Source organism: Lytechinus variegatus, chromosome 10 (assembly GCF_018143015.1).
Source record: "Lytechinus variegatus isolate NC3 chromosome 10, Lvar_3.0, whole genome shotgun sequence".
Classification (NCBI taxonomy): domain Eukaryota; kingdom Metazoa; phylum Echinodermata; class Echinoidea; order Temnopleuroida; family Toxopneustidae; genus Lytechinus; species Lytechinus variegatus.
In genome coordinates this window covers 1,620,310-1,633,667 of record NC_054749.1, presented here as the reverse complement: position 1 = coordinate 1,633,667, position 13,358 = coordinate 1,620,310, and the positions used below count along the sequence as shown (strand labels likewise).

The window sequence follows — 13,358 nt, the reverse complement described above, 5'->3', positions numbered from 1 at the left end:
AGTGCTCGGGCAATCAAAATCAAGGAAAATTGCAATTTTCTTTTTGGATGAAAAATGTTGATGAAATGCTTGAGCATTTGATGCACCACGCCGTACACCGGGGTACCGTAGTACCCCGGGGTACGGCGTTGTGCAGCGCCATCTCGTGTTGTAATAGTGTACAGTTACATTGTTGTCATGGTGATCACGGTCGTATGATCGGTGCGACAATCATGACAATGAATGGGGACAATGATCACAACGCCTATTTCCTTTCTTTGATACAATCTAATGCCAATAATAGTAAACAAATTATGTTATACTTAAGAATTTAAGTATACTTTTCGTCAGCTAACTTACACAAAAGATTAGCTTATAGTCCCAAAACTCATTATTGAACAGTGAAGATTAGAACAGAACATGAAAATTAGAATAAAGTTACCATTTGCATGCATCAATTGTTACATAAGAACACTAAAAAGAAAAAAAAAATCTGTACAAAACATTAAATATACTTGCACACATTTTTGGTAACCCAGGGTACAGCGCAAAAAATAAAATAAATAATTCAACAAAATGGCGGATTATCATTTGGTACCCCAGGGTACCAAATACTGCATCATTTGTCGAAGGAGCATATTCATTACGTTGTGACACCAAATAAGAATTTACCTGAACTGCTTTGAATATACTAATACAAGGAGGATATGGAAATTTACAGTACTTTCATGTTGTGAGCTTGTCTTGACAGAAAGTCAAATCTATAGCATGAGATTTTTATGAAATACATTTTTATTGCTTAAATGAATTGAATATTCAAAAAAAATTATTTTGCTTCATTAGCAAGAGGTGCTATTTTGTATTCAAATTCCATTTGCAGTTGATGAGTGTTATTTTTATCCAATGATTTGTAGTTAGTCTATTGGCTTGTCCACTCAGCATTTTAAAGGACAAATCCACCCCAACAGAAAGTTGATTTGAATAAAAAGAGAAAAATCCAACAAGAATAACATTGAAAATTTCATCAAAATCGGATGGAAAATACAAATTTTAAAGTTTTGCTTAATTTCAAGAATCAGTTATATGCACATCGTGGACGGTATGCAAATGAGTAGACTGATGAAGTTATTCACCCACTAAGTCTTTTTTAAAATTTTATTATATGAAATATTCTAATATTCTCATTGTCAAGTAAAACAATGATTAATTCCTCCCAGAACGAGCAGAATTAGCATTGTTTAACACTATCAGTCCAGTTGGTCCTTATTGTCAAATCTGTAAAAATGAAATATTGTACAATTCAAACAATAAAAAATAAGAAATAGTGAGGGATATCATTGACTGTTTTATTTTGCATGTCAGTGAGTTGTATATATCACTCTTTTCTGAAAAATAAGCGGAACTTAAGTTTGAAATGTCATAACTTTCATATTTTACATCCGATTTTGATGAAATTTTCAGGACTAGGCTAGTTTGATTTTTCTCTGTTCAAATCAACACTTTTCTGGGGTGAACTTGACCTTTAACTTCTTATAACAAATTTCATGATTGTTGCATATTCTGTATTGTCCAAATTTAATGATTGTTGTATATTCTATATTGTACATAAGCAAATGGGAGGGTGGATGGGCAATGGTTCCATGACATTTGCTCTGGCGACAATTGCTCTGCTTTAAATTCCACACACTGATCGAATAACAAACTTCAACCCTTGGTTTAACACTATACCCTTCCTAAAACCTATCCCTAAACCCATTGGCGGCGGAAGCCAAAAATTTTAGGAGGGGACAACCCAAGAAAAAAATTTGACAAGCAAAAAAAAAAGAAAAAAAGGTTCTCAACCTAAAAATTTTAGGGGGGGACCGTCCCCCCCTCCTCAAATTTAGGGAGGGACACGTCCCCCCGCTTCCGCCGCCTATGCCTAAACCTAACAAAAACCCCACTGCAACCCTAAAGCCAGCCTGACACTTGCACGATTTTGTGTCACGCATTGGCACGACTCCAGTCGTTAACTGGCGTGAAGTATGCGCGTGCCATGTCGGGACAAGAATTTTGAAATGTTCAAAATTTTGGTCACAACAAAATTTAGCGACCGGGTCGTGAACTATGTGCAAACTGTTCGTGAACTCGTCGAATAGTTCATGGAGAGCTCACGTCGAGTTCACGAGTAGTTCAGCACGACACTGTCCGAATTGCACAAACTCGTCGTGCCAAGGCGGGAAGTGCGTAAACTATGCGTGAACTCGTCGTGCCAGTTTGTGTCAATGTGGACACTGACGGGCACGCATTCGTGAACTATGCGTGAACAAGTCGTGAACAGTGCGGGAGCCTCCCAGTTCGTGCCCCAAAATGGCACAACTTGCCACAACAAAATCGTGGCCGAAAGTCGTGCAAGTGTCAGCCTGGCTTAACCCTAAATCTTAGATGAAATTAACCCCAGAGCAATAGTTGCAGGAGCAATTGTCATAACACCATGTGCAACGTATGTACCTTCGCTCATGTACATGTACCATCCAAAATGTATTTTTACACAGTTTAATACGCGACCTTTGTATACAAGCAGCATCACATACAATCAAGAACTAGGTAGTCATACACCCAATTTTTATCTTGTGGATGCAGTGGGTGAATTCAAATCTGGTGTTAGTTTTGGTATTTGGATGGTTTGGAAAATATTTGCAATCAATTGGTCTACCAGGGGTGTGAGTGGTCACAATTAAAAAGATCTGAAAAAAGCTGAAGAGTATTGAAAAAGTCTGAAATAGAAAGAGCTCCCAAACTTTTTGTACAGAGCAAAGTAAAATATAAGCTGAAAATCAAGACAAAAAATCTGAAATCAGATAAAAATCTGAACTCTCACACCCCTGTGGTCTACGCAATTTTGATTAAAACAAGTCAATTTGTTCTTGTTATTCAAGAAGACCACTGATCAATTGTAAATTTGCAAGACTTATAATCAATTGGGACATAAAATTGATTTGCAATCGTTTCTTGCAACACCCAAAACACTACATACAGACAACTATAAGGACACGTAGGTGGTTGATTTATTTCTATATTTTCAAGTAAACATCTATATGGTCTTGAGTAGACCTTTCATGACACAGTACCCAGTTTCACAAAAGTTAAGAGTGACTAGTCTTTATGGTGTTTGTGATTGATTTAATTAGACATACATGTATCCACTGTACCATCAATAGACCAGTTCCTGGCTAGCTGACAGGCGAGTTTGTTCAAATTCTTCCATTTTGATAGACAAAAAAATGCCTCACATAGCAGGATGTAAAAATTGCAGGTGCCCGTTCCATAAAGGACTTGGAACTGTTGTAACTTTGCCATTATGGCAACCACCATGGAAACCTTGATTTTGATTGGCTGCTGAGCCCTGTTACCATGGTAGTTACCATTATGGCAAAGTTACAACAGTTGCAAGTCCTCTATGAAACGGGCCCCTGGTGATTTGAATTGTGCATCAATGAAAACTTGATGAAGGTACATTGTATATGTTGCATTCCTACTTTGAATGCATTACCATGTTGCTGTTGCAATGTACCCGACCTACTATTAAATACCAGTTGCTAACGGACGTGACAATTACAGTCAGTCCACAGTCAGTATTTGGATAATGGAGACATCAAAGTTGGTGCTGATCTCACCGAGTATCAAACCACCATGCCATTTGAGTTCAAGTGGCCTTCCTTTGCTCATGCACAGAATGGAACAGCGTACTGGCCTATGGCTGAGCTTTGTGTCAAGGGTCCAGAGGATCAAATCTTCGGTAAGAGCTGATTTACAATATTGTTTATTCCACCTGTAACACTTTGGAAAGACTTATGTCCCCTCCACTAATTTGAAAAATATACTCCTCCAAAACCCTCTTTTGTGTTAGTTTTCTTTTTTTTCTTCTTACTTCCAATGGGTACTTGGATTCCAGCCTCTCGCTGTAGAATGAAGCATCTCCAGTCTGTCGCCTTGCTGAGCTTGCAGGAATTGTTGAAAGTCATGGGTTTGATAATGGTTATCAACCGATATCACGACTAGCCTTTTCTCCAAGAGTATTGGGTATTTATTTTTCTGACTGAATAAACCAATGCCATTGGGAATTACACACACTCGAAATTTTACGGAATAAAGCCATATTTTGGTATGTATCCAACTTTTCCTTCCTATATCTCTTATGTTAGATAATTCTAGACAAACATTCTCCATTTTTTTTTTTTCAATTTTAGTGGAGGAGACGTATGGAAGTCTTGCCAACACTTCATGTAAACATGATTGATAAGGAATGGTTTTCCATAAGACTGAGATACTTTGCTGGTCAATCCAGTGGATTGACAGTATAATGTACTGAAGTGACAATAATTCTGTATTGTGAAGAAAAGGTCATGGATCTCACCAGGAGCCACTCATTCTATGAACAAGGTTATGATATCACCTTGTTCTCTGTTACTCTCCCTGAATGGTGAAATAAGGTTGGCAATGTTTGGCTTATTTTCCCCTCTTCTTTGGGACAGATGCTTGATTATTTTTGACACTGTCAGGTTCCATTACAGCTATTTCATCATATAACTTGGCTCTTAATTAAATTTGATTCTTTAAATTATTTTTTCTTAATTAAAAATAGAGATTGAAAATCTACAATTGTCTTGCCATATTACTTTCCACTAATAGAGGACGTTCACAAAAATATGCCCAAAATTCAAGTTTTTGAGTCCTCTGGTGAATACAAAACCCCCCAAGTTACTAATGAAAAATAAATTGAAACTGTACGGAAATTAGTATTTTTGGTCACAAAAGTGATATTTTAATGATTTTTTTTTAAATTGTGTGCTGTGTACAGCATTGACATACCATAGTATTGCAAGGTCAGTATAAGTACACTAACCTCGCTCACAGAACCGCGTTTGGTGGTTGATTTCTTACTAGTGGGTCGCACGTGCTGCGACGCCACTTCTGTCGTCCACAACACACGACTTCTCATGGCTTGATTTTTCTGTGCGCTGCGGCATGTAATGAACCCTTGAGTGACCAGGATCATGACTGAAATGACAGTCGGGCTTCGTAGGCTTGACAGTGTCCAGAGCTATCTTGTCACCTTAACCTTCTTGAAATCATATTTCATTTATCAGGGGTGTGAGTGGTCACAAATAAAAAGATCTGAAAAAAGCTGAAGAGTGTTGAAAAAGTCTGAAATAGAAAGAGCTCCCATACTTTTTGTACATAGGAAAGCCAAAAAATCTGAAATCAGCCAGAAATCTGAACTCTCACACCCCTGATTGATTCCATGAAATATTTTTTGTATTATCTGCCATAGTATATACTCTGTGTGTGCAATTTGAATAAAAGACAAAGACTCAAAGCCTTGCAAGTTTAAAATAGATACATGCTCATTCTTTGTGTAATTTCCGATTGTATGGCATTCCAATTCCAAAATCAATAATGAAATCCAATATAATTGTCCATCTACCATTTTTTGTGAATATCACAATATAGAACTTTTGATTTTATACGAAATATACATTTTAAACCAGTACATGGAACATACAAGTAAATAATTCTCTGTATATACTTATAACCCCACATCTTACTGGAAACTCTTTGTAGCACTATTTTCAGCTCTCTTAAAACAAATGAACAATTTCTTTTGGGGGTAACATCTAGCCTTCAGACAAGGCCCAGCATATATTATTTATATCAATATTATTCATGCAAGTGTTATATATTATCATCTATTAATAAGGACATATAATCATTATGCATACAACTACAGATGACTAGTGAAAATTGTTATCTGAACTGAGAATATAAACAGTAATACTGAATAAAAACAACAATATATCAGAGCAACTAATAAATTTGTGATCTCCATAATTTCTTTTGAATTGGCGTTAGGATATCCCCAAGCCATGGTTCAAGTAAAATAAAGGTCACAGATATCATTCATAATGAATCACAGTGATGCATGATTTTTTATATTGTAATCCATCATGACAACCTCTATAAATTTTGTTAATAATATCTTTTACTCTAGTATTGCATCAAACAAAAAAACATTATTTCCTAATTATTAAAACCCCTGACCTTGGCAAGATAAAGTAAACAGTATCTTCGAGAAAAGAGACCAGGTGGGTGTTTCATAAAGCTGTTCTTAAGTTAAGAGCGACTTTAAGAACGACTGGTGATCCTTTCTTACGCGTAAACCATCGCCAATGAACATTTTGGTTGTATGTCATTTACCGCAAGAAAGCATCACCAGTCGTTCTTAAAGTCGCTCTTAACTTACGAACAGCTTTATGAAACACCCACCTGGGTCCCGTAACACAAAGGTTAGCGATTGATCGTACGATTGATTGTACATTGTAGTCAATGGAATCAATCGTAGGAAAATGTTCTACGATCATTGCTAAGTTTTGTGTTACAGGCCCCTGAACGTGTCATGGACTGAGAATAGGAATGCAGTTTCTAACACAACAATGGAGGTCACTCCAAAATGATGATGCAACATACTTTTTTTAAAGAAGTGCCATTGATATCAAACACACCACAGCTATCGTAAAGATTATGAAATAAGTGAAATTTTTTCATACCTCGTAATGGTAACAATCATGGTAAACTTAAAAAAAAAAAAGAATTGACTACACTGACTGAGCTGTTATTTTCAAGATAATTCCTGAATTCGGGAAAATTATATCCAATCAATATAAAGTTCAGAATTCAAACCTGAAATGAAAATTGATATAATTTGAACTTTCTCATGTATATTGGACCCCATATTGTCCATACACCACACCTCAGTAGCTCGCACTACAAAGAACAGCTGACTTTTATCAAATGATTCATTATCTATCCACAGCCTTAGTACAGAGAAAGATTGTTAATATAACCATAGGATGTTGAACATTGCACAAAAATCATTTTTATACATACTTGCAATATGAAAACAATTCCCAAACAAGTGATATCATGATAACATATTAACCAATTGGTTGCTGAATTCTTGCTTGTTTGTCGAACACAAAGCACCGAGTACCAGTGCGAAATGGGTTGATCGATCTCTACACACATATGTAACACATTTGGTCACTAAAAGGGGAAGTTCACGCTGACAAAAAAAGTTTGCTACAAAAAGGCAGAAAAAATAATACAAAATATGGGTGAAGAGTTGAGGAAGTTCCAAAGATTAAAAAAGTTATTAGAATTTAAAGTTTTTGATTTGTGATGTCATTTGCAACCATGCTATGTAATATAAAATCATAAATTTTAAATCTCTAATGCTTTACGATGACTCATTTTTTAAAATCATTTCATGAGCGGGGGTGGAAATGATTTGAATATTGATTTAGAGAAGATACAACAAAATAATGTCTCATTGATGTTTTTACCATACAATATGTATGAAACCTGCTCGCATACGACGTTACAAATCTAAAAATATAAATTATAAATATTTATTCTTTGATAGACTTTCCTAAGACTTTCACCAGTACGTTTTTTTTTCAATTTTTACAATAAATTCTTTTGTCAGGGTGAACTTCCCCTTTAAAATACAGGGATGAAATTTGTCAGACTAATGGGGTGTTGCAAGAAACTTGCAATCAATTGCAAGTCTATTTTTGGTCTCTAATAAAATCAATCATAAGTCTTGCAATTAACTGCAAATTCATGATTGATTGCTAATCTGCTCCTTGAAACATGGAGTGTAATCTCATTTGCTACTGTTAACATTGCTTTATCAGTTGTAAAATTGCAACAGAATATCTGCAATCGATTGCAAATATTTCCTTGCAACACCCTCCTATGGTATAATTTAATTTAGTCTTTCTCATAGTGATCCTCCTGGTACTGTGGTGCTTCCTCATCTGTGTCATCCTGTCAAATAATCAAAATATATACGTCAAAATTAACACCTTACATGACACCTAACGGTTTCATGTTCAGTGTTTGTTTTGGGGGTAATGTACTTTGACTTGATATAGAATAGCCTGTCCTAGGGACGAATCTGGCCAGGCCCCGTATATATACACCAAAATTGACACCTTAGAAGACACCTAATGGTTTCGTGTTCAGTGTTCACGATTTGGTGGTATTGTACTTTTATTTGATATAGAATAGCCTGTCCTAGGGACGAATCTGGCCAGGCCCCGTATATATACACCAAAATTGACACCTTAGAAGACACCTAATGGTTTCGTGTTCAGTGTTTACGATTTGGTGGTATTGTACTTTGACTTGATATAGAATAGCCTGTCCTAGGGACGAATCTGGCCAGGGCCAAAAGTTACGATTGATCCGATCAACCTCAAGTATGTGAAAATCCATCCATATCATAATTTTTTCTTGAAGGAAGTTTGCACACCGTCCTTTGTAAACAAAGAGAAGCACACCAAATTTTCAAGAAAAATATGAATATACGAATATATCTTATCTAGAAAATATTCTGAGCAAAGATGCATTTAAGATGTTGTCATTGCTGGCTTGCCATAGTTGTGGTTGACTGGATCAATCATAACTCTTTGTAAGATGGGGCCCGAGTGGTGAGCTAAAAGTGCTTCCATCAGCAACACCGAAAAATTGAAATCACTCATTATCTTGCTGTAAAATGTCTCAACTGCAACTTTTAATACATTTTATATTTGTCATTTTCTTTTTTTAAAAACCATAATTGCATTATTATTTATGATGAAATGGCTCCAAACAGTACTATTCATTTCAATGGGGCTAATAATCCCAGCCATGCCGTAAATGTATTATTATTATTAATATTATTAATTAGGCATTTGTACTTTTGGCCACCTGAACCAATTCATGCAAATTTGGTGTATTGATGCTTTCCTTTATCATGAGCTCCCAAAATATGGTCACGAAAAAACAGAAATGCAAACAATATACATTGTACTAGCAGAACTGTAAAATCAACATTGTTCATTTCATGATATAGCCAAACGAATAATGATAAATGAAAAGAAAGTACACTCACATCATCTGATAATTCCGGGAAGATTTCTTTGATGACAATGTCCAAGAGAATATACGATAGCTGTAAGTAATAAACATGTATAAATCGAGAAATATTTGTAATCGCTGCAACAAACTCTGATCTACACTTAGGAGAAATTTGATCCCTAATGAGGTTCGCGTCACTGACAGGTCAGGTACCTTCTACTTTGATTGTGTATGCAAACAACTTGGCCCGAATTCACAAAGGTGGTTTTGAAAACCCACAGTTGAGTCCATGGTTTATGCAGATTTCCTGTAGAAATTACGCTTATTTTACCACATATTAAAAATTGTCCAATGCCAATTTGCGCTTTTGTCACAGTGTGCCAAATTGACGCCTGTTGCCATGGTTATCCATGCTATTTTATTCATGACTCCATTGTTTTGAATTAATGAGTCCACTCTTCAAACAGTGGACTCATCAGTAAAATATTGTACCTAACCATGGTTACAGGCGTCAATTTGGTACACTGTGACAAAAGCGTGCATCAGCATTGGACATTTTTCATACTCGTGCCCGATACGCGCTAAATTAAGCGTAATTTATACAGGAAATCTGCATAAACCATGGATTCAACTGTGGGTTTTCAAAACCACCTTTACCTTACCTGTTTATTTAGCTTGGGATACTGGAGAGAATCAAAGACGGTCTTACATCCATCATAGAACTTTTCTTCTCCAAGCACCTTGGGTACAATACCTTAACAAAAACAAAAAAATTCATCAAGCAGTAATTACTTGACTATGATACAGTGATATGGAAGCGGAGTGGCCTAGTGGTTTTGACTCTCGCCTTTAAATCACAGGGTCATGAGTTCAAATTCTAGCCCAGATCAAAACTTCCTGTAAACCAACTAGGCTGGACTGTTCTCAAGCACTTACACAATGTTGCGTAATTTTACAACTACGTACCCGGGTGTTGCAAATTTGGTCTCAAACGGCGAGCAAGAGAAAAGTAAAGTCAGCGAACAGCGCGGTCAAATCTTTTTGCGCAGTGGAGTGGTTGAGGAAAAAATCTGCTTTAGGTTTAACCCTATCTAGGCCGGGGTATTTTGGGAGTTCCTATGGCGGGGGGGGGGCCTCCCAGGCCCCCCCTAAGATCTCGGCCGTCGACCGCGCGATCACGCCGAAAATTGGCACAAGGGTTGCCTGGGACATAATCTACAAGACTGTATAGTTATTTATTTCATGCGAATTGCTATTAAGTGATTATGCTAATTTATGCGTAATTAGTATGCGAAATCATACTTTTTCCTCTAACTCCCTAAATAAAGCTCCAAATGTACTAATTTTTGGTATAGAAACTCTTTGTTGTGTCCTAAGCAAGAGTACATGAAAAAAAAGTGATATCAAATCATTTTCTTATGTATTATATTGTTTTTTGCAATTTCTTATGTATTTCTTTGTTTTTTGACCTTTTGTTTTTCATTGTTTTTTTCAATGAAATTTGTTGGGGACTCTTCTGTGATCATAAAAAGCATAAAATGAATACATTTAGACTAGCAAAACTAAAAATAATCATACATTTATGAAATTTGGTTGAAAACACAATTTGCATTGACTTTGTACACGAAATCACGTTTTTGAGCAATTTTCGGTCTGACATGCACTTACATAATGTTGCGTAATTTCGGAACCACATACCCGGGTGACGCAAAATTGGTCTCAAAAGTTGCGCAAGACTTGAAAGTAAAAACTCAGCGAGCGGCGCGGTAAAAAAATTTCGCACGGCGAAAATATCGCGCGATTCGTTGAGGGGGGGCTCCGAGGCCCCCCCGGCCTAGATAGGGTTAAGCAAGGCATCTAACACTGTGCTGTACTCAAATATATGTGACAAAAATCATTAGATGGTAATCTAACATGCTGTTAAAAGCTACAAGACTAAAGTCAGGTTCTATGATAAACAATTAGCATGATCTGGCCTATAAGAAGGTCTATTAATAACATAATTGTTCTACATAAGTCATTCTTTTGTTTAATGATAAAGAAGAATTGAGGGAAAGGCAGGAGATGCAGGTTAAGTATGATTACTGCTTTGTACACTCAAACAAAGACATTTTTAGGAACCACTAAGAAAATAATGATTTGAACACAAAGTACAATCAGATAAACAAAACAGTGACAACTTCACAAAAATTTGAAAAAGTTTATATCAAAGTTTTGCATTACTATGGTGAACAGTTCTATACATGATTAAATATGCAATGAGCAAATTGATGTCATATCCCCATTTATTCATTATTATTTTACTATATGATATTGTATTCAAATTTTGTTCTCATTAAAAGAACTGGTCGACAACTTATAATCACTTCTGCAACTTATTTGTTACAATGGAGAAATATCAACACACATGTATGAAAATATAAAATAATGATTTCATGTATATTTGGGGAAGAAATGTCATATGGACATGTATGAAAATAGGAAAAAATAATGATTTCATGTAAAAAAAAAAAAAAAACTATGGACATAATATCATCAGCAAAACTATTGGATATTAACTGTTTTTGTGAAATATTGCTAAATGTTAAAATTCAATAAATTTGTTAGCTATGTCATTAGATTTTCCTGAAATTTCCAGTATATTGCTCAGTGAATTCACTCTATTTATCTAGATATAATTATTTTCAGTCAGGAGTATATGGTCATGGTATATAGGTCTTACTTGGGAAGAATTTCAGCATCTGTTCAAAAGCAAACTCTTTCCTTTCAAGCTTCTGTGCATCCGTCCTGGGTGGATCGTCATCAAAGAAAAGTACATCTAAAATGGAAAAAATTCAAGAAAAAAAAAGTTCGGAATGTGCTAAATAGCTAGCAAAAAAAAATGAATTAGACATGCAGTGCAGAATTCTAAAAAAAATCTTGTTGGGATATCGCTATTAATTCGATAGCAATCATATTTCACTTCATCCATTTACTTCTAATCAATGTGAAAATACAGTAAGATCATCTATCATGAGTTTATAAACAAATTGTGAGGGGGGGGGGGGAGATTACATTGGGAAATCTCACTTTAGAAAGCATGAAAGTGTAAATAATGTAGCTTTGGCTATAAAAAGCTTCATAGTTAATTGACTAGAAGTAAGAGGAAAATAAGAAAAAGGCAAACATGAAGAACAGGAGTCAGAACAAATTAAAGGGGTACTCTAGATTGAAAATAACAGAATCTATAAATTAAACATAGTAAAATTCAACAAGCAAAAGGCCGAAAATGTCAACAAACTCTGATAAAAAAGTAATGTTAATGAATTTAAAGTTGTTTACCTGTTTGACCCACCTCTTACTAATTCTCTTGTTATTCTTCTCTTCTTCATACCATCTATCACTGTTTTGTTCTAGATCCTGTTTGATGTTGCCTGCCTCATATCTTAATCCATCCCCACTTGAGGTCTTTCTTTGGCCTTACTCACACCAACTTCCCTTTGTGTCTTCCTACTCCTTTTATTTCATCCCCTTCATTAACCTGATTGGTCATCTCTTCTCACTAATGCCCCTTTTGTCTCCTTATTTCCAGTGTTGCTGTTGAATGTCTGTGGTCTATATTACGGTTGTTCCACCTTATATATTTGTCATTTTGCCTCCAAAGAAGATTCTGCTAGGATCGAAAGCTTAGGCCCCTTTTGACTCTCGAATTTACAGTTCATCTAACACAGTAAACCAGTAGGGCAAAATTTAACTAAAAATCCATGGGATGAAATACAAAAGAATACATGGGGATATGACATCACCAGCTAGCCCATTGCATATTCATGAGGTCATGTATAAACTACTTCACAAAAATAATGCAAAACTTTTGAAATGTCATTTTTTTGCTATTCCTTGTCCGATTTGAGATGATTTTCAGAATTTGTTTTGTCCCAGTTTACTCTTTCGGTTCAATTCACACAATTTTCAGCCTGGAGTACCCCTTTGATATACTATTCATTATAAATAAAATACTTGATTATTGTAGAAGTGAGTGAATTTACCTCTGAGGAGATGAATGATATGTTCCACCATCTGCTCCGTCTTCAACAAATCTGTCTTGGTGTTGACGAAACTATCAATAAAAAAGGTCAAAGGTCATTGGTTTGCTTTATTTTCTTCTGCATTTCCAAATTCATACAAAGGTTCACAAAATTATAAAAAACTCATCAGACAAATATAGGAGTAGTTAAATGAATACTTAACATGATCTTTGAAAATGCAAAAATAAAAAAAAAGATTATTTACATAAATTATGATTCATTCGTCATTAAGGCCCATATTCTGAAGTAAGTTTTAACTCAAACCATGGTGTCTGTGCTAAGATTATGGGGAGCCAAAAATTCTGTTTATATCGTATATTTCTTATGATTCTCACTTTGCTTCCTTTTGCTTTCATAATGGCGAAAAGAACT

At 35.5% G+C, this 13,358-nt stretch overlaps 1 protein-coding gene across 2 annotated transcripts in view; it reads right to left on the bottom strand.

Moving 5' to 3' along the window:
* Positions 1 to 7,058: 7,058 nt before the first annotated feature.
* Positions 7,059 to 13,358, bottom strand: part of LOC121422599 (sorting nexin-14-like) — a 49,605-nt gene continuing 43,305 nt past the window's right edge. For both annotated transcript variants that reach the window (XM_041617749.1, XM_041617750.1), the window contains 5 exons: positions 12,948 to 13,018; positions 11,645 to 11,740; positions 9,585 to 9,676; positions 8,957 to 9,016; positions 7,059 to 7,848 (listed from right to left, as the gene is read on the bottom strand). In XM_041617749.1, coding sequence (XP_041473683.1) covers positions 7,792 to 7,848; positions 8,957 to 9,016; positions 9,585 to 9,676; positions 11,645 to 11,740; positions 12,948 to 13,018 — 376 coding nt within the window. In that variant the 3' untranslated portion in view covers positions 7,059 to 7,791. The remainder of the gene's footprint in view (positions 7,849 to 8,956; positions 9,017 to 9,584; positions 9,677 to 11,644; positions 11,741 to 12,947; positions 13,019 to 13,358) is intronic.